The sequence below is a fragment of the Pongo pygmaeus genome, chromosome 10, assembly GCF_028885625.2.
Source record: "Pongo pygmaeus isolate AG05252 chromosome 10, NHGRI_mPonPyg2-v2.0_pri, whole genome shotgun sequence".
In the NCBI taxonomy this organism is placed as follows: Eukaryota; Metazoa; Chordata; class Mammalia; order Primates; family Hominidae; genus Pongo; species Pongo pygmaeus.
The window spans coordinates 20,509,674-20,528,904 of record NC_072383.2 but is presented as its reverse complement, the minus strand read 5'-3'; the positions used below and the strand labels follow the sequence as shown (position 1 = coordinate 20,528,904).

Here is a 19,231-nt window from a genome sequence, read left to right as displayed (position 1 = left end):
TAGATTTGCTGTATTCAGCATCAAAATATGCTTTGTAGGTAGCCAGGAATATTGCACGTTATGTTTATATTATAGTTTTGACCAATTTTTCTAAACGACATCATCTAAACTTACCAGTTGGCCTAATGAGAGTTAAGAGAGGAGAATCTAAGGAATGTGGCTTTCCTCAAAACAAACTGAAAGGTGAAGTCACAAAGCACACAGTGTTGAAAAACCTTTTGTAAACTACTAATAAAAACAGCTGCTTAATAAATGGCTTTTGCTGGGATGGAGGAGGGAGTGCCTGCCTGCATAGCTCTGCATACAGGCAAGTCCATCTCATGTTAAGTCAGAGGAAATTCAACAATGTTATCTAAAACATACAAAGGGCATAAACTGATATAACTTTAAATCAACTGTGTAAATATTCTTAAGTAGATATTAAAAAATGTTTTCTTTTGTCTAAACTATGAAATATGGAATTGGGTAGCTTTCCCATTTCCTTTTAGATTGTTTAGGACTCACACTACTTTTATTTCCTGTTTTTTTTCCTTCTAATATGAACTGTAGAAATACAAGCATAAATTTAAAAGAAGAAAAAAAATAGGCTCTGGTCTAACTCAATGTGTATTATGACTTAGCCAAAATCAGGTATACGTGATGAAAACTAACAAGAGGTTTCCATCTCAGGAGGAACATGGTGTTTCTTTTGACTTTGCATTATGTAACATGATAAAAGGACTCCATTTTCCTAACCTTTCCTAGCCATTTCAAACCACATTTACTAGCTAATATTAGTTACTGCTTGTTTCGGTTTTTTGTTACATGTGAACGTATAAAAGCCTCCAGGAAGTTAATATTAAAGTTAGATGCTCAAACATACATTGACAGAACAGAATTTTGGAAACAACTTGTTTAAATTACAATCATATACATTAAAATTTAATGAGAATTCAAACAGAAAAAAATGTAAGTTGTACTGATGAAAATTATAATTGTAGTGTTAGGTAGAAATTCATTAGGGGATAAAAGGGATATATATTGCCCAGCTTGAGACCAGCCTGGGCAATATATGAGATACCCATCTCTTCCAAAAATTGAAAAAAAATAAAATAACTAATCAAATACCTAGAGCAAAATAGCATTGTACCTGAAAAGGTGGATTGAAGCAATACTATTAGGGGTATTTGAAAGGCAATCTCAGGATGCCATGGAAGTTTTCTGAGCAGGGAAACTGCATTCATTTATTAATCTATTTAGCATATAATTTTGGAACACACACTATATATAAGGCATTGTCTTAGGGGGTATGGGATGAAATAAAGGTGGGCAGTCTCCCTTATCTTTAGGGAGATTCACAGTAGAGAAAGCAAGATATGTATACAAATAAGCAAATAACTCATATTTTAGCTGACTCACTCTACCTTTTGAGATTATTATAATTTTAAAAACCAGTAGCAACTTAAGGGAAGTGAGTGTTGTCTCTCTAAACAGATAGGCATAATTAAACTATGTCTGTGGGAACATGGCCAGCTCAGTGATATTTGCTTCCATCTCTACATCACTGCAACAGTTTACCTACGCTGTGTGCCAAGCAGCAAGAACCTAGAAATACTGGTCTCTCCAACCATGGAGTGTTAAGGTGACACCAAGTCAAGATGGCACAGATCCAGGTTTTCCTACCTAGCACATCTATACAACACTGCCCTTCATGAGTGTTGACATTTTTGAAACCAACATTTACATTAAAACAATTTCTAGAACAGGATACAGTAATACAAAGGATATGGCTAAAATTAGACACCTGGATATTAATTCTAACATTATCTCTGTACAAATCAAGGCAATGGTATTCAGCCTCCCTGCCAGTTTATCTGTCTGGTAAAATAAAGAATTAGATCAAATTATTCTAAGGTGCTTTTCAGTTTAAATATTCTCCACACTTCACAACAGGGCAGTCTGCACTTCCCAAACTTTTCACTGGGACCTCTTTTCTTTTTCTTTTTTCAAACAGCAACTACAGACTGGATGCTTTATGAAATCATTTACCTCCCCATTTTATCAATCAAAGATAAATGTGTGCACAATTAATACCACACTGACTTAACATAAATTTGGTATTTAAGTTGGGCCATGCAGCCTTATCTTGGGTAAGCACATGCAGTTCATTAGCTTTGGGGAAAATATTAAAGGTGTGAATTACATAGGGATCTAGGTATACTTGATTAGAAAGCACCAAACTGAGGGAAAGACACCATCCAAACCTGCCGTAATTAGGATGGGTCAGCTAGAGATCTTGAACAAATAAATCATTTTAGCCTCTCCAAGTTTTGATTTCTTCAAGTGATAAATGAGAGACAAGAGTTTTGAATATTTTTAATTCCACAGTACCTGTAAAGTTTTCAAATATGAAGTTGAGAGGCAGCAACTAAGGTCAGTGGTGGATTTATCTCTGAAGTTAAAATTGAGCTGCATTTAAAGGCATGTATAAGGTCTGGAGAGTTAGTGAGTAGAAACGAAATGAGCAAAGACAAAGAGATATCAAAAATCAAGGCATGTCTAGGTAGCTAATAATAATAATAACTAATCAAGCTGAGCTCATGTCTTTTGGGAGGCCAAGGTGGGAGGATCACTTGAGGTCAGGAGCTTCAGATCAGCCTGGGCAATGTATGAGATACCCATCTCTTCCAAAATTGAAAAAAATAAAATAACTAATCAAATACCTAGAGCAAAATAGCATTGTACCTGAAAAGGTTGGATTGAAGCAATACTATTAGGGGTATTGAAAGGCAATCTCAGGATGCCATGGAAGTTTTCTGAGCAGGGAAATTGCATTCATTCATTAATCCATTTAGCATATAATTTTGGAACACACACTATATATAAGTCATTGTCTTAGCGGGTATGGGATGAAATAAAGGTGGGCAGCCTCCCTTATCTTTAGGGAGATTTACAGTAAAGAAAGCTAGATACGTATACAAATAAGCAAATAACCCATATTATAGATGATTCACTCTACCTTTTGAGATTCCAATAACACTGAATGAAATCCCCATTCAAATTGAAGAGGAAAATTAGTGAGCCTCCTCTGATGGGGTTTTTACATTGTGCCTATTTATTTCTAATTCCAGTTTTGGCCAAGTTCTCAACATCTTGCTTCTTGACTCTTGATGCTGCTTCCTTCTGTCTACCATGTATTGACCCAAACATGGAACATGCCTCCTTTTCTCTGATCTCCCCAAATATAACTCACACAGTTTGTACGTGTTGGATGTTTTCTGTTTGCATCTCTAAATCACTCTCCGCTTTATCCATTTCGTCTTGTAACCTGGGAGTCTGAAAGGTATGTTCTGCTCAATGGTTTCCCGTGCCCACTGATTTCCAGTTGGGTTTGGTGAATGGAAGATGCTGGCAAGATCAGAGTATGGGGGTAAAGAAACGTAAAGGAGTTAATTTTTTAAGCTCCCTTCTTGGTGGATTGCTGCATCTGCCTGCATTCACCTACTTACAGCTCCTATAATATCAGGTGAATGGCCTTCCCATCTAAGAGACAGGCTCTCTCTGGGTTCCTTCTAGTCAGTGCTTCTTTTCTATACCCCTTTAGGTCTAGGCAACTGCACTATCCCTTCTCTGTTATCCTAAATCCTGATGATATCTCTTACGTAATCCCTTTTAAAACTCTCCTTGGTTACCAAATTTGAGTGACTATCCCTTGCCAGGACCTTAACTGTTAAAATGGAGAATAGAGATTTCTTAAATATTTAAGGTATAACAGTGAGGGTTACACTATAGCACACAGCGTAACTTCAATATCAGAGAGCAGGTTTTTTTAAATTTCTTTAAATTTTTAAATAGACAAAAAAGTTGTATATATTTATCATGTATTGCATGTTGTTTTGAAATTGTGGAATACATTGTAGAATGGCTAAATTGAGGTAACTAACATATGCAATGTGTATTACCTCACATACTTAGCATTTTTTGTGGTGAGAATACTTAAAATCTACTCTTTTAGCAATTCTCAAGAATACCATACATTCATTGCTATTAACTATAGCCCATAACCCTGTTCTTAAAAGCCTTTTATTGTTTTCTCTCCTCCTTCAATTCTATCATCATCTCTTATACAGCTTGAGACATTCATTATATTGCTTAGCCCTTTTCTTGCCTATAATTTCCCTTCCTCCCTACTTTGAGTATTTTTTCTCCAACCTTTCCCACATCTTTATATATATGTTGAACTCTACCCATCTCTCGGTCTCATCTTTGACATGCTCTTAGGTCTTTCTATGATCAAAATCATTTCTTGAAACGTTTTACTAAATAAAGGCAGTTCTCGTTCTTGCCTCTAGCTCATTTACTGCTCTTCTGACTCCTAGATACTCCATGAGTATAATATAAAGATGAGAGTTTTTTCTCTACAATTACAGAGGTAGAGATTCAAAGAAATTCAAAGAAGTGGTAAAAGGAAAAGTAGCTCCATGATATGGGAAAGCATGACTCATGTGAGTAGTTCTGTTTAGCTTATTAATGATGAAAGTGGTGTTTGAAAAGACTCATTTGGCAGTAGTATGCTGGATAGATTCAGGGGAAGAAAAACTCAAGGCAGGAGACCAGCCTATTTCAACAGTTTATGCAAGAGTTGATTAAAAGTTCAACCTAGAATAGTAGTATGATAATAGAAATCAGAGCACAAATATAGAAAAAATAGGAGACTGTTAAAACAAAAGGTTAATCTTAATCTATGTCCTAAAATGAAAAAAAAAAAAGTCCTAAACTGAAAAAATGGGTGTTCTACAAGAAGATTAAAAGTAAGTTGAAGAATAACATTTTTTTTTCGGGTTCAGAGGGGAAGTTTAACAGGCAAAAGAAAGAGAAGAGCTCTCTGCACAGAGAGGAGTCCTGGAGAAATGGGCTGCTGGCCAGGCACGGTGGCTCACCCCTGTAATCCCAGCACTTTGGGAGGCTGAGGTGGGTGGATCACCTGAGGTCAGGAGTTCAAGACCAGCTTGGCCAACATGGTGAAACCCCATCTCCACTAAAAATACAAAAATTGACTGGGTATAGTGGTACGTACCTGCAATCCCAGCTACGCAGGAGGCCGAGGCAGGAGAATCACTTGAACCTGGAAGGTGGAGGTTGCAGTGAGTTGAGATGATGCCACTGCGCTCCAGCCTGGGTGACAGTGCATGACTCATCTCAAAAAATAAATAAATAAATAAATAAATAAAAGGAAAAGAGAAAATGGGTTGCTGCTTCCACAGTGAAGTGCAGGAGGTTTTATAGATGAGCTTGAGGAGGTGGTGTTTTACATAGGGTATGAAAGATTGGTTGGATCAGGTGTGCCATTAGCATAGTGCATGAAGAAGCTGGCCACCCCACCCTAATCTTTTAAACATAATATTTTTAAAATTATATATTGTCTTAGTCCATTTGTGCCACCATGACAAAATACCACAGACTGGGTAATTTATACATAACAGAATCTTATTTCTTACAGTTCTGGAGGCTGGGAAGTTCAAGATCAAGGCGCCAGCATTGGTGTCCAGTGGGGACATTCTTGCTGTGTCCTCACAAGGCAGAAAAATGGAAGGACAAACACTGTGCCCTCACATGGCAGAAGAGCAGAAGAGCAAAAAGGGCCTAAGCTAGTCCCCTCCAGGTTTTTTAATACGGCACTAGTCCATTAATCACTTCCCAAAAAGGCCCCACCTTTCAATAAGGATTGAGTTTCAACACTTGAATCCGGGGGACCATTCAAACCACAGCATATATATACATCTGTAAAATAACTTACACTTGCAGCACTATATGCTTAGCAATATATTGACACATTAATACTCAGAGATTAAAGTGACTTTTGTGGTCACCTAGCTAATTGGTGATAGAGCTTGGAATGAAAACCCCAGCATCTAACTCCAAAATATGTGTTCTTAACTATTAACTTATTTACTCCTTATTCAATTATTATTCCCATTCACAGAAGTAGACATTATTAACACTCCCATTCTATTGAACAGGAAAGAGAGGAATAGAAAGTTCAATAACTTGGCCACAGCCCTAAAATAGAAAAGCATGAATTTGACCCAGTAAGCAAACCTTGGAGCCTGTACATGTTATGTTAACCATGACATTATGCTGCCTCTCTGAAGACATCTTATCAATAAGGCTTAGTAATTCACTTCTTTAGATAATGAGACAAAGGTGGTGTAAAACGAACCTGAGGTTTTAAAGTTAAGACAGCTAGACTGTAGTAAAAACTTAGCTTAGCTACCTATTACCTGCTCTAACTTGAGCTAAGCTCAAGCTCCTTATTTATGAAATGGCTCAATAATCCTTTCTTCATGATATGGTATTGAGGCTTGGAGGAGAAAACATCCATAAATGGTTTAATGTGAGCCTTGTACATACTACATAGTTGAAGACAACAATCACACCTGGCAGCAATTTTAGAAAACATAAGGATAAGGCAAGTCTAATACATAAAGAATTTCATCCATTTAATCATACCATCATCCTTTTAGACTGTTCATTGCACAGAAAAATTACAGTTTCAGGAACCTCACTCTTTCTTTCTCCCAAATAAGATCTAAAATATGTTTTATTGTGTCTGACTCCCTTCCTTCCTCTAAAAACCATGCTTCGGTTTTTTAATGAAAAAAATAGAAAGAAAAAAGAAAAAGAAGAATATAATTCTGAATTATTGAATTTCTGATTCATTTTTGTTCACTAACTTTTTTTTTTTTTTGAGACATGGCCTCAGTCTGTTGCGCAGGCTGGAGTGCAATGGCGCGATCTCAACTCATTGCAGCCTCAATCTCCCAGGCTCATGGTTCTGCCCACCTCAGGATCCCCAAGTAGCTGGGGCTACAGGCATGTACCATCGCATTTGGCTAATTTTTGCTTTTTTTTTTTTTTTTTTTTTGCCTTTTTTTTTGTAGAGACAGGGTTTCGCCATGTTGCCCAGGCTGCACTAACAATTTAAACTGGGTTTTCAGTCACCAGGTAGGCCTGTAAATAAATCTAGAGTCTTGAATATTGGTGGCATTCCAAAAAATTATCACAAATTGAATGAAAAATTTGTAAACTTTCCTTCAGTTGACCAAAAAACAAAACTAAATAATAAAATGTATATTATAAAAAATAACATTTAAATAGATTATTAAATTTTATTAAAGTTAAATTTATATTATAAAAGATAATATAATAAAATTCTTTGATTTTTCAGTCTTGGGACAGTTTTCTGAAGGAGATACAAATGATGCCTTAAAAAAGAATGTACTCATGGTCATATTTTGGTAAATTTTGGTAAAATGCCTTTCCATTTCCCACATTTTGCCCCTCCCCTCCTTCACAACCCTCCCTCCCCATTCACACTGGCATGTAAAGTTTTCGTGGTAGTCACCTCAGTCAGTGAAGATAGAGACGTTATGTTTTCAAGGCATAGGTACGGCAACATCATGCTTGGAAGGAAATAAAATGTGCCTGCAACTGTGATCGCACATGCCATAAAAATATACCACCATCTGCAAATAGGAACTCACATTTGTATTAGGCCGTGACTTATCTTCTACAGAAAGAGGACTCGTTTAATCATTTTTCATGGAAAGCGTAACACTACAAAGGAAATGTAAGATTTTTTTTTGACTTTTTACTCTTTCAATGAATTAGCAGATCTTTGTTCTTTTTCAGAGAATAAGTCTCTTAGTAAGTACCTCTTTCTCTATCATGAAAAGTCTAACTTTTTAAGAGTCAGAATCTAAAATGTCTGTCTTCTAGCACAGTTTAGGAGGGACTCTTCAAAATATGCTATGCTGTAAATCGGGGAGGCTTCTGGCCCTTGTCTCAAGCTCTCCTGGCGCTTGTCTCAAGCTCTGTTGTATTAAACATGTTAAATAAATCAGCAAAGAAGTATTTTTAAAGATAAAAATAAAAATATTCACTCTCATAATATATCAAGTGACCTCTGAAATAAGAAAAGGCATAAAAAAGAGGAAAATGAAAATGCGGGATGGGTTGCAAATTCATGAAAACACGTATCTCCACTTTTCCACGTTCACTCCCTGCTACTGCTGCTGCCACTCCTGTTCTTGGATGCTCAGAAGAAACTTTCTCGTTTACGACCATACTGATATTTCCTCTAGGGAAGGAAAACAGTCCACAAGTGGTGCAATAACCTAAAAGGGAAACGTGTTTGGAGCATGGAGCAATTTATTGGCCGAGTTCACAATACAAAGATTGCAGCTGAAATCCTCTATACAATTCTGCAGGTCTCACCAGATCACAAGGAAAGGAAAATTGGTCTTTATAGGAGCATCTCCTGGGACCTAACTGGATTAAAGAATAGGCTGTGTTTTCCATTTAGATAAAGTTTTTTCAGATAAAGTTTTTTTAATAGTACAGAAAATTTGAGAAAAACGGCACTTAATAAAAGGATATGGCTAAAACAGTAAATTTTACATTATGTATATTTTATCACAAAAAAGTAAGAAAGATAAAAGAAAAAAAACAAGACACATCCTACACCTCACATTTCAGATTCTAAAACAGGTGTTAAAAACCCCAAATCTGAATATTACCAAAGTAAATCTAACTTGAAGGAGACTTTTGCTATAAATTTGCATCCTCAACTTTTACTAAGAGGCCTTTTGTTTCTGTAAAGACTAATGTCATTTTTAAGGTTTTGGTCCTTTAAAAGGGCCATCCTCTCATCCTATCAAGCCTATGTTCACTGAGAGGGTTTAGAACATACCCAGAGGTGTGAGGATCTAACATCAGGTGTGACATGTACATGAACCTAGCATGAAAAAGAAGAGATAGGAATATGTTGAAAAGCTATTGGAACATAAACTAATCTAAAAATAAATACTGTACCTCTTTTCAAAGCACCATACTGAATTTTACAAGTAGACAATAATGAAGTGGCCAGACAAATCTGGCAAATAAACTAGGTGCATTAATTACCATGAGGCTGCTGCTAACCGACAACTGTTGGGTGTCACCCACCACACATTTGAAAATAATTGCATTTAAAACTGGGTATCACTGGTTATATAGTTTGGGGCTAATTTATTTATTTTCAAATTGCTTCATAAAACATAACTGATAAAAGAGAAAATAGATACATTAGGCAACATACTCACATTTGAGTCACATTTAATACTTGTATGTCAACAAATTAAATAAAATCTAAACTAACCATTGTTAATAAAAATTCCATTTGAACTTTTATAAATTTGTGGTCATATGAACCACTGTAGAATGTAACTTGATTATTCCACAATGTATATGTACTTCAAAACATCATGTTGTACATGATAAATGTACACAATTTTATCCACAATTTAAAAATAAAAAACTTTTTTTAAAAATTAAGAGGATTAAAAAAATGATATATCAGGTCAAGTGCAGTGGCTCACAACTGTAATCCCAGCACGTGGTGGCACCGAGGCAGGAGGACTGCTTGAGTCCAGGAGTTTGAGACCAGCTTGGGCAAGACAGTTGGACTCAGCCTCTAAAAAAGAAAAAGAAAATTAGACAGGCGTGGTGGTGCTGGTGCACACCTGTGATCCCAACGACTCAGGTGGCTGAGGCGGGAGGATCTCTTGAGCCCAGGATTTCAAGGATTCAGTGACCCGTGATGATGCCACCGCGCTCCAGTCTGGGCTGAGAGCAAAAAAAATTTTTTTAAAGATATGTCATGCTGGCCGAGCGCAGTGGCTCACGCCTGTAATCCCAGCACTTTGGGAGGCTGAGGTGGGCAGATCACCTGAGGTCAGGAGCTCAAGACCAGCCTGGCCAACATGGCAAAACCCCATTTCTACTAAAAGTACAAAAATTAGCCAGGTGTGGTGGCAGGCACCTGTAATCCCAGCTACTCAGGAGGCTGAGGCAGGAGAAGCTTGAACCAGGGCGGCCGAGGTTGCAGTGAGCCGAGATTGAGCCACTGCACTCCAGCCTGGGTGACAAGAGCAAGACTCAAAAAAACAAAACAACAAAAAGGCATGTCATGCTAACTAATCAAAAATATATAAAACGTAAGTTTAAATGAGGGGAAAAATATAATTCAAAACTATTAAAAGAGAAAAGAAAAAATTTTATCTCTTTAACTTTTAAAAAAATTCCAAAGAAACTACAGACGATCCTTTCACAACATGAATTTAGAACTTTTCCTCATCATCCTCTATTTTCAAAGAAATGACTAGATACATTTGATGTATGTCCCGATTCAACATAGGGCTACAGCTATCAGTGTTTTAAATAATCTATTATTGGTTAACAATAAACTGACTGGTACAACAAATCCTTACTTGTCAACAGATATTTGTCAGGAGGCCAGAATTCTAGTTATGATGATGAGTGTTTGTGTTACACTTCTAAGTCTGCAAAGTAATTTTTCACATGCAGTATTTCATTTGAATCCCACTGCTCCCTAATAAAGTATTATCACCAGTCTCCTTTGACAGAGAAGTAAAGTGACAAAGTCATAACGTTAGTACAGAAAAGAGTTTCAAATAGAACTCTGCTGCTATAACTCCAGTTACTTAGAATCTTTCCAAAGAAAAGCTCAGAATACAACTTGAAATGCAGAAATAAAAACAACCACAAAGGCTTTGAGAGTTTTAATTATTTGTATCAAGTGAATATTCTAGTATTCAAGCACTTTTAAGTAATAGGTCATAGTTGATACTTTGAGACCTACGAAGAAGGCACAAGACAAAAAAAGAAAAGGAACAAAGGAAGGAAGGTAGGAAGGAAGGAAGGAAGGAAGGAAGGAAGACATAAGAATAATAAAAGCATAAGGTTCTGTTGGCAAACTTTGTTCTCTCATAGGGCAACATAGGATTATCATTTATCAGTACTTTCTAGGGGGTTGTCATAACAAAGTATCACAGATTGGGTGATTGATTTAAACAACAGAAATTTTGTTCTCCTGGTTCTGGAGGCTAGAAGGTTGAGATCAAAGAGCAATGACCACCTTTTCCCTGAGTCTTCAGATCATCTTCCTTCTGTATGTGTCTGTGTCCAAATTTCCTCTTTTTATGAGGGCACCAGTCATACTGGATTAGAGCCCACTTTAACGACCTCTTTTTAACTTAATTACCTCTTTTAAAGACCCTATTTCCAAATACAGTCACATTTTGTGGTACTAGGGGTTAAGATTTCAATATATGAATTTCAGGAGACACAATTTAGCTCATAATATATAACTCACAAACATTTACCACCCACTTACTGTGTGCAGAGCACCATGCTGAACTCAGAGAGTACTAATCCCTGCCCTTGATGGAATATCCACCTATGTATGTAGATATGACACAAAACTGAAAGCTAAATAAAACTCCAAAAGTCAAATGACAACAAAATAGACTATTTCAACTTCATAATCTTTTTGACCCACATAACAAAAGTTATATTTTATCAGTATATCCTTTTCAGTAGGGAACTATGTACTATATTTTAGGAAGAATACTCCTCAAATGGTTAAAATATTTATAACTTGCTGTTCTGTCAACTGCCTGAAAAATCAATTAGTATGATATAGTTCATTAATTGATAATAAAGATATCACTATTATATTATCAGAAAAAAACTTTTTAAATGACTAAGAAAGTTAGTACATAAAATATACTAAAAAAGGGAACAATATGAATTTGTAAGTTTGCAACAAAGGGAAAAATGTAAATAATGTGATAGTCACCAATGAAAGGAATAAATAGCTTTAAATACAGTGGCTAGCTTCAGCTTGTTTTTCTAGTTCTTTAAAAATATATGCATAGTTTCAGCCAGGCGCGGTGGCTCATGCCTGTAATCCCAGCACTTTGGGAGGCCGAGGTGGGCAGATCACGAGGTCAGGAAATCAAGACCATCCTGGCTAACACGGTGAAACCCTGTCTCTACTAAAAATACAAAAAATTGGCCGGGCATGGTGGCGGGCACCTGTAATCCCAGCTACTTGGGAGGCTGAGGCAGGAGAATGGCATGAACCCCAGAGATGGAGCTTGCAGTGAGCGGAGATCGCGCCACTGCACTCTAGCCTGGGTGACAGAGCAAGACTCCGTCTGAAAAAATATTCTCCTTTCTATTTTTTTTTTTTTTGTACTTGAGGTTTTTGTTGAACCCAAACCAAAACATTTGAAAATATTTTGAAATATGTGAAAAGTATAATATACATCTGGATTTGCCCAACCCCAATAAGGATACAGAAAGCATTATTTTTATTTAACATTTATATGATAGCTGCAGTGTGTCTCAATCCTAAGGTATTCTTTACAATAGCCCTGTGGTGTAGGTTATAATTATTATTTCCATTTTGGGCAAGAAATTTACCAGTACTTGCACAGTGGGCTTCAAGTAGAGGTTTTTATAGGTCTGTGTTCTTTAGAGGTTTTTCTTGGTAGGAACATGGACCGGTAGACACAAACCTAGCTCCAAGTCTTGGCTTTACTTCTTATTGACAATCACATTGTATATCTTCTTGGTAGATTTTATCATTTTGTAGTTTCTCCCTTTCCTTACTAATATATTTTGATTTAAACACAATTTTGCCAGGTATCACTATTACTATACCAGCTTTCTTTGGTAACTATTTGCCCAATATATCTGTGGTAGGCAGAACAATGACTTCCTAAAGATGTCCACATTCTAATACCCAGGACTTGTGAATATGTTATAGTATATGGCAAAGGGAAATTAAGGTAGCAGATGGAATCAAGATTTCTCCTTAAAATAGGGAGATTATTCTGGGTATGTAGTCACAAGGACGCTCAAAAGTAGAAGAGAGAGGCAGAAGAACAGAGTCAGAGAAATAGATGTAATGACAGAAGTAAGTTCAGGGTTATGTGATATGATAAGGACTTAACCCACGTTGCTGTCTTTGATGATGGGGAAGGGACATCACAAGCCAAGGAATGTGGGAGGCCCTGTAGAAGCTGGAAAAAGTGAGGATGAAGAATGTTATGAGATAAATATTAGTTATCTTTGCTGCTGTAACAAATTACCACCAATTTAGTGGTTTAAACAAAACAAATGTAATATTCTCCTTTCCTACAGCAACTTGATTTGCCTATTAACCTTAGAGTCACTGTCTTACATGCCATAAACATTTATACTCATCTTCTTTCCTTAACAAGTTTCTGGAAATGTTATGTTTAATGACATATATTCAAATTAAAAATATTATTATCTTGCCAATTATCTAGCAAGATTAACAGTAAAAAATAAGTAACATATTCTTTAAAATTTTAGCAATGTCATACAATACTCAAGTTAGAAGTGACTATATGAACTTTCCATATAATTCCCTCGTTACGAGTGTGTGTGTACATATGTTTTTAGTTTTATTCTAAATCCTGGTTATACCTGGCATTATGTTGGCATTATTGGCTGTAGTCAAACACGGATCAATGTCTTTGGAAACAGGTTAACAATTTTTTTTTAATTTGAAATGGTAGCTCAGAATGCATTATCCTCTAAGACCCATTGTGGACTATGGACTATCTCTGTTTTTGTTTGTCTGTTTTTGAGATGGAGTCTCACTCTGTTGTCCAGACTGGAGTGCAGCGGAGTGATCTTGGCTCACTGCAACCTTCGCCTTCTGGGTTCAAGTAATTCTCCTGCCTCAGCCTCCCAAGTAGCTGGGATTACAGGTACCCGCTACCACGCCTGGCTAATTTTTGTATTTTTAGTAGAGATGGGGTTTCACCATGTTGGCCAAGCTGGTCTTGAACTCCCGACCTCAAGTGATCTACCTGCCTCAGCTTCCCAAAGTGCTAGGATTATAGGAGTGAGCCAGCGTACCCATCCCCAGTGTGGACTATTTCTCTCCACTTATCTAACTTTACATTGATCATATAATTAACTCAGGTAACGTGCAATGATGGTAATAAAACATCTTTTATTTGAGATGCATTGCATAACTCATGCCTCCTATTATAAACAGACGTCATCTAAAGAACAATTACTCCTTTTGATGTTTATTTACAATCCTCACCCTTCACATGACAAAATGGTGGTTAACATTAATTACTTTATTTAGCCATAAATTTTTTTCGACTTTGGGTAACACCATCACAATGAAAGAATGGCATTACATAAAAGGGCAAAAAAAAAAAAAAAAAAGGCAGAAGCATGACCTGTTCAACTACTTTTATTGGGTTTGAGTTGATACATTATCAAAGAAGACTGTCATTGGTTTTATGATACCTGTTAATTTTTAACCAGCAAAATAAATTTATTTTCACTCTTTGTCATGACTTTGTGCTTGATTATTTGCTTGCTTTCTCTCTTTTTTCCTTTCCTTATATCTCTTTCATTTTTTCTCTTTTTAAAAATCAGAGTATATTCTCTGCCTCTTATCAATACCCCCAACTTTTAACATCTAAATCTTTAATTATTGTAATTTGATATATTATCTACCCCTAGTGATTATCAGGAGGAATATACCTCTGTAGTATTCAAATATACTTGTGGAGCTAGAAAAACTGAAATAAAATTGACCTCTTAATATATCTAGCAGCAAATTACAATCAGCATTCTATATTTATGGAGAGCAAAAGGACTGCTCAACAGTAGGGTGAGGTCAACTATAGGGTGGCTTTATGGTGATGATGGGTCAGAACAGTACTCTTGGAGAACCAGAAGCAGAGATCAAGAATAACCTTAATTACCAACCTACTCAATGACCTTGAACAAATCAACAAGTTATCTTTTTTCTTTCTCCTTGACAATTATTTCTTCTGCCTGTTGGCTTGGACTGAACTAATGCAATGCCCCAATAATTTACCTCCACTAATTGAAACTTTATATGGTATGAATTTATGCTTAACTTTATACTCCATACAATGTTTGATTATACAAATCACAGTTTTGAACAAGACTGCATAAATATAGGGTGTTGATTAAACTACTTAAATAGACAAATTGTGATCAAGTACTTTAAGAAGCATTGTTTGCCTATAAATATGATTCTTACTATGGTTGATCATTTCTTGGTCTTTACTGAAGGTCTGTCAGGACTTCTAGTTATTAGGGGCCCTGTTACAGGAATGTGAATTATTCTGTATTTGGAAGATATAATATTGCCTTTTGTTAAAATTCCTCTATAATTTCAATATTTTACCCCAACATAGTTAAGTTAGTAATAGTTTGTAATGTGAATTAACAAGGTAGGGATGCTGAAATATTTTTAGGGAACCCAATGATGTTATGTGGTCATGGCTATAAAGCATTAATTTTTGTTTATAAAACCGAGTTACATTCTCATTGTTGTTTTCATGAAGTACACAGAATCCCTCTCAATTGTTCCATACTTGTTTCTTTCTTCAACATTTTCTTGTGTTATAACGTTGTTAAATCAGTTATTTTTTACCTCCTCAAACCATTTTATAAATTTATTCATCTTTCAATAGTCTTTGTAATGGAAAAATTTTACTTTTTCCCCAACTTTCCTTAGGTTCTCTCTCTTTTCGTGAAGGCAAAGAAACCCAAAGTATTAAAATATAATTTACAAAATTTGACTGGTGTCCTGAAAGTCCCATTAAAAGTAATATGCCATTACCATGAGGCTTACTAGAAAGGAATTGGCAAACAATCTCAACACAATGAGGCTGTTTTGTGGAAATAAAGGCACAGCATATTACAACCCAAACCATCAGTTGGATAACCCAAGTCCTGCTTCCTGCCTCAGTAAGTCTGGGGGGCATATGTCAAACAGCTGCTTTTATCCAGAATTAGCTGCATTTAGTGATAGGTTAAATGACCGCCACATGCCCACATACACAATTCGTATTTCGTTTTACAGGGGACAAAGGAGTATCCTCAGACACAGGATAATCAAATGATCACCCAGTATATGGCCTTTATAGTGTATGGTTTTGATCAGAGATCGTACACAATGAAATCACCATCTTACACTATTTATCATGGCAGCCAGTGTTTTTCTCTATGAATTCCAAGAAGTGCCAAGATCTATTTTATTTGTAGGATTCAGCCTTCTAGAACCGTTGTCTACAATTTTGTTATTCAAAGTCTGCCTAATTTTATTATTCCCATAATCAAATTTTTAACCTTAAGAAATTTCCCACAAGGATAGCAAGGTAGGTTCCATAGGATGCTGGAATGCTCAGTGTTATACTACCAGATTTGACCAATTGCCTCATTAATTAATAAAGGAAAAAACATAATGAATCCCACAAAATATAATATAATCCAGAAGAGAATTACCAGTTCTAAATTTTCCATTGTTATGGATGTAAAAGACATTCTTCATACTAATTTTTCTACTCAGCAAAATTATGAAGCTTTATCATGTGCCTTATAAAGACTGCCACACAAGACCTATTCTAGGTACCTCTGGGAAAATGGCACCATCATCCTATTTTCTAGTTCCTTATCCAGTGGAAATCACATGCATCTAAAATGGCTAGAAATTATTCCTAATGGTCTTCCAAACTGCATATTGGGAAGAACCAGAAGCCACTAGAAGGATATTCACTGAGCGTTCATCTCCTAAATGATGGAATCAGTTTCATTCATATTCGTATGCAAGAAAGAGGAAAGAAAGTGGTACCTGCCAGGGCCGGGCATGGTGGCTCAGGCCTGTAAATCCCAGCACTTTGGGAGGCCGAGGCGGGTGGATCACGAGGTCAGGAAATCGAGACCATCCTGGATAACACGCCCCTTTTCTACTAAAAATACAAAAAATTAGCCAGGCATGGTGGCGGGCGCCTGTAGTCCCAGCTACTCAGGAGGCCGAGGCAGGAGAATGGTGTGAAGGCGGGAGGCGGAGGTTGCAGTGAGCCAAGATTGCGCCACTGCACTCCAGCCTGGGCGACGCAGTGAGACTCCGCCTCAAAAAAAAAAAAAAAAGAAAAGAAAAAGAAAGCGGTACCTGCCTCCATGATCCTCTTCAACTGATCTGGAAAGATTGTGTGTGTGTGTGTGTGTGTGTGTGTGTCTCACTGGAAGGACAGTAGCTCAACAAAAGGCTTTTGTTGTTGTTGTTCAGGATATAACCTTATTAAATCTTCCCTGAAACAAGACAACTATCAAGTATTTTTCATTTGAAAGTAATAGAAATCCACCATTCAAGTTCAAATGGAAGGGGGAATTTACAAGAGAATACAAGGTTATCTCAGAGTTACCAAATACAGAAAGTATATTTAGGCCCTAACAAAAAAATGAAAAACTCTTAAAGCTGATTTGTCCCTCTCTCAGGCAACTTCTCTACTTTTCCAGGCTAGCTTCTACAAAGCAGTTTTTTTCGTTTCTCCATAATAGCAGCTTTCAAGTGAGTTTAGTTTCCTGTCTCCAACTCTCTCTAACTTATAGGTAGAATATCCATTACTGTCTAATTCAGTCACGGGGGCTCTTGAGTTTAATTATCAAGAGACTGAGTCTGATTGTCTCAGCTTGGGTCACATTCCATCTTGGACCAATCAAATGTGGCCAGGGATTGGGGGTTTACCTGATATGCAATGTCACCAGGGCTGACTGGGGCTGGAAGGTCTGAAGAAACTGTTTCCTCTTCTGCCAACCAAGTCATCTTTTATAGACAGTGAGTGTTGGTCATAAAACTTGTTGCATTTAGAGAAAATTAATTTCTACAGATTTTATAAATGCCCTGTATACTGAAGATATTATAAATGGTAATCATGATAATATTGATTTGAAGGCATTCTTTCTAATAAGGTGAACGTGACATTTAACTATTATTACGTTATAATATTTTTAATTAGCTGGATATAGAAAAACATTTGAAACTCAGTCATACATTTAATAATTACATTTTGAAATTTAATTTCTCACAATGGAAACAAAACGTTCATATTGAAAAAATCTTTTATAAACTACTATTAGTGCTTTTCATCAGATTTCCATCAGTAGTTATATACAAATGATAAACTCAAGTATATGTTTAAAACTCATTGTAAAGTCAGCATAAAGAAAAACTATCAGCTTAAAATAAAACATCAGAATGTTTTAGCAATATTTATAATATCTTCCACTTACAGCTGCTGTGATAGCCACATTCATATACTCACATATATATGCTACAACAATTCTTACATTTAGATATATTTTAAACATTTTACAAACAAGGAATCTAAGGTTCAGGAATATTATATTTTGTCCAAATTATACAAGACAAGTATGTATTGATTGGTAGCAGGACTTTCTAATAGTAATCGGGTAATCTTTCAACTTTCCAAAGGCATCTTTGCAAAAATTAGAGGAATCTAACAGTTTCTTAAGGCAATATACCAACATCTGCTACAAAATTGGCATTATAGTAAACTATCGCAAGAACAAAAAATCAAACACCGCATATTCTCACTCATAGGTGGGAATTGAACAATGAGAACACATGGACACAGGAAGGGGAACATCACACTTCTGGGACTGTTGTGGGGTGCGGGGAGGGGAGAGGGATAGCATTGGGAGATATACCTAATGCTAGATGACGAGTTGGTGGGTGCAGCGCACCAGCATGGCACATGTATACATATGTAACTTACCTGCACATTGGGCACATGTACCATAAAACCTAAAGTATAATAATAATAATAATAATAATAATAATAATAATAATAATAAAAGAAAAATAAAATAAAATAAAATAAGCCCCAAACAAAAAAAAAAAAAAAAAAGAAAATTGGCATTATAAATAGAGGGACCCATAATGACTACAAATGTGAATGCCCCCCCTCCCAAGAATTGAGCAATGCAAAACCCGCACAACAATATATGCCAGCCTGTTAATTTAAATAGTACAGATGTTATTAGTCAATTCTTCTTTTTACAGGGAGTACTATTCATTAATGCCCTGGCCCTCCCCTTCTCTCCCGCCATTTACCCCTAACCCTGTTACCTAGGTAAATGATTAAATTCTGAAAATGTTTTAACTCATTTGTTCCACTGATATCCCAGTGATCAAAGACTTTAAAAGCATTTTTCAACCACGGTTCCATTAAATCTCTCTATATAATTCAATCAATAAAACATTTTGGGATCCTAGAAAGGCACATCATTTATGGCCCACTATGACCTTCTTTATTTAAAAATATCTTAGTTCTATGGCTAACAAGCAAAATTTCTTAACAAACCTCAAATGTTCCTCCATTTTGTTGATTCCTAGTTTGAAAAAGCAAAACGTGACATCATTCAAGAGACATGTTTAGAAGACTTAACTACATGCATTAACTGTGTTTACCATTGTTGGCTTATTTCTTCTATGCTTGCATGGCTAAAC

The 19,231-nt window shown here is 36.2% G+C and overlaps 1 protein-coding gene across 1 annotated transcript in view; it reads right to left on the bottom strand.

Annotated features, from left to right (window-relative positions):
• Positions 1-17,787, bottom strand: part of LOC129010674 (uncharacterized) — an 89,074-nt gene extending 71,287 nt beyond the window's left edge. Inside the window, exons 1-2 of the mRNA XM_054445207.1 lie at positions 17,447-17,787; positions 12,847-12,911 (exon numbers count right to left, since the gene is read on the bottom strand). Of these exons, the coding sequence (XP_054301182.1) occupies positions 12,847-12,911; positions 17,447-17,524 (143 nt within the window). The 5' untranslated portion in view covers positions 17,525-17,787. The remainder of the gene's footprint in view (positions 1-12,846; positions 12,912-17,446) is intronic.
• Positions 17,788-19,231: the final 1,444 nt, after the last annotated feature.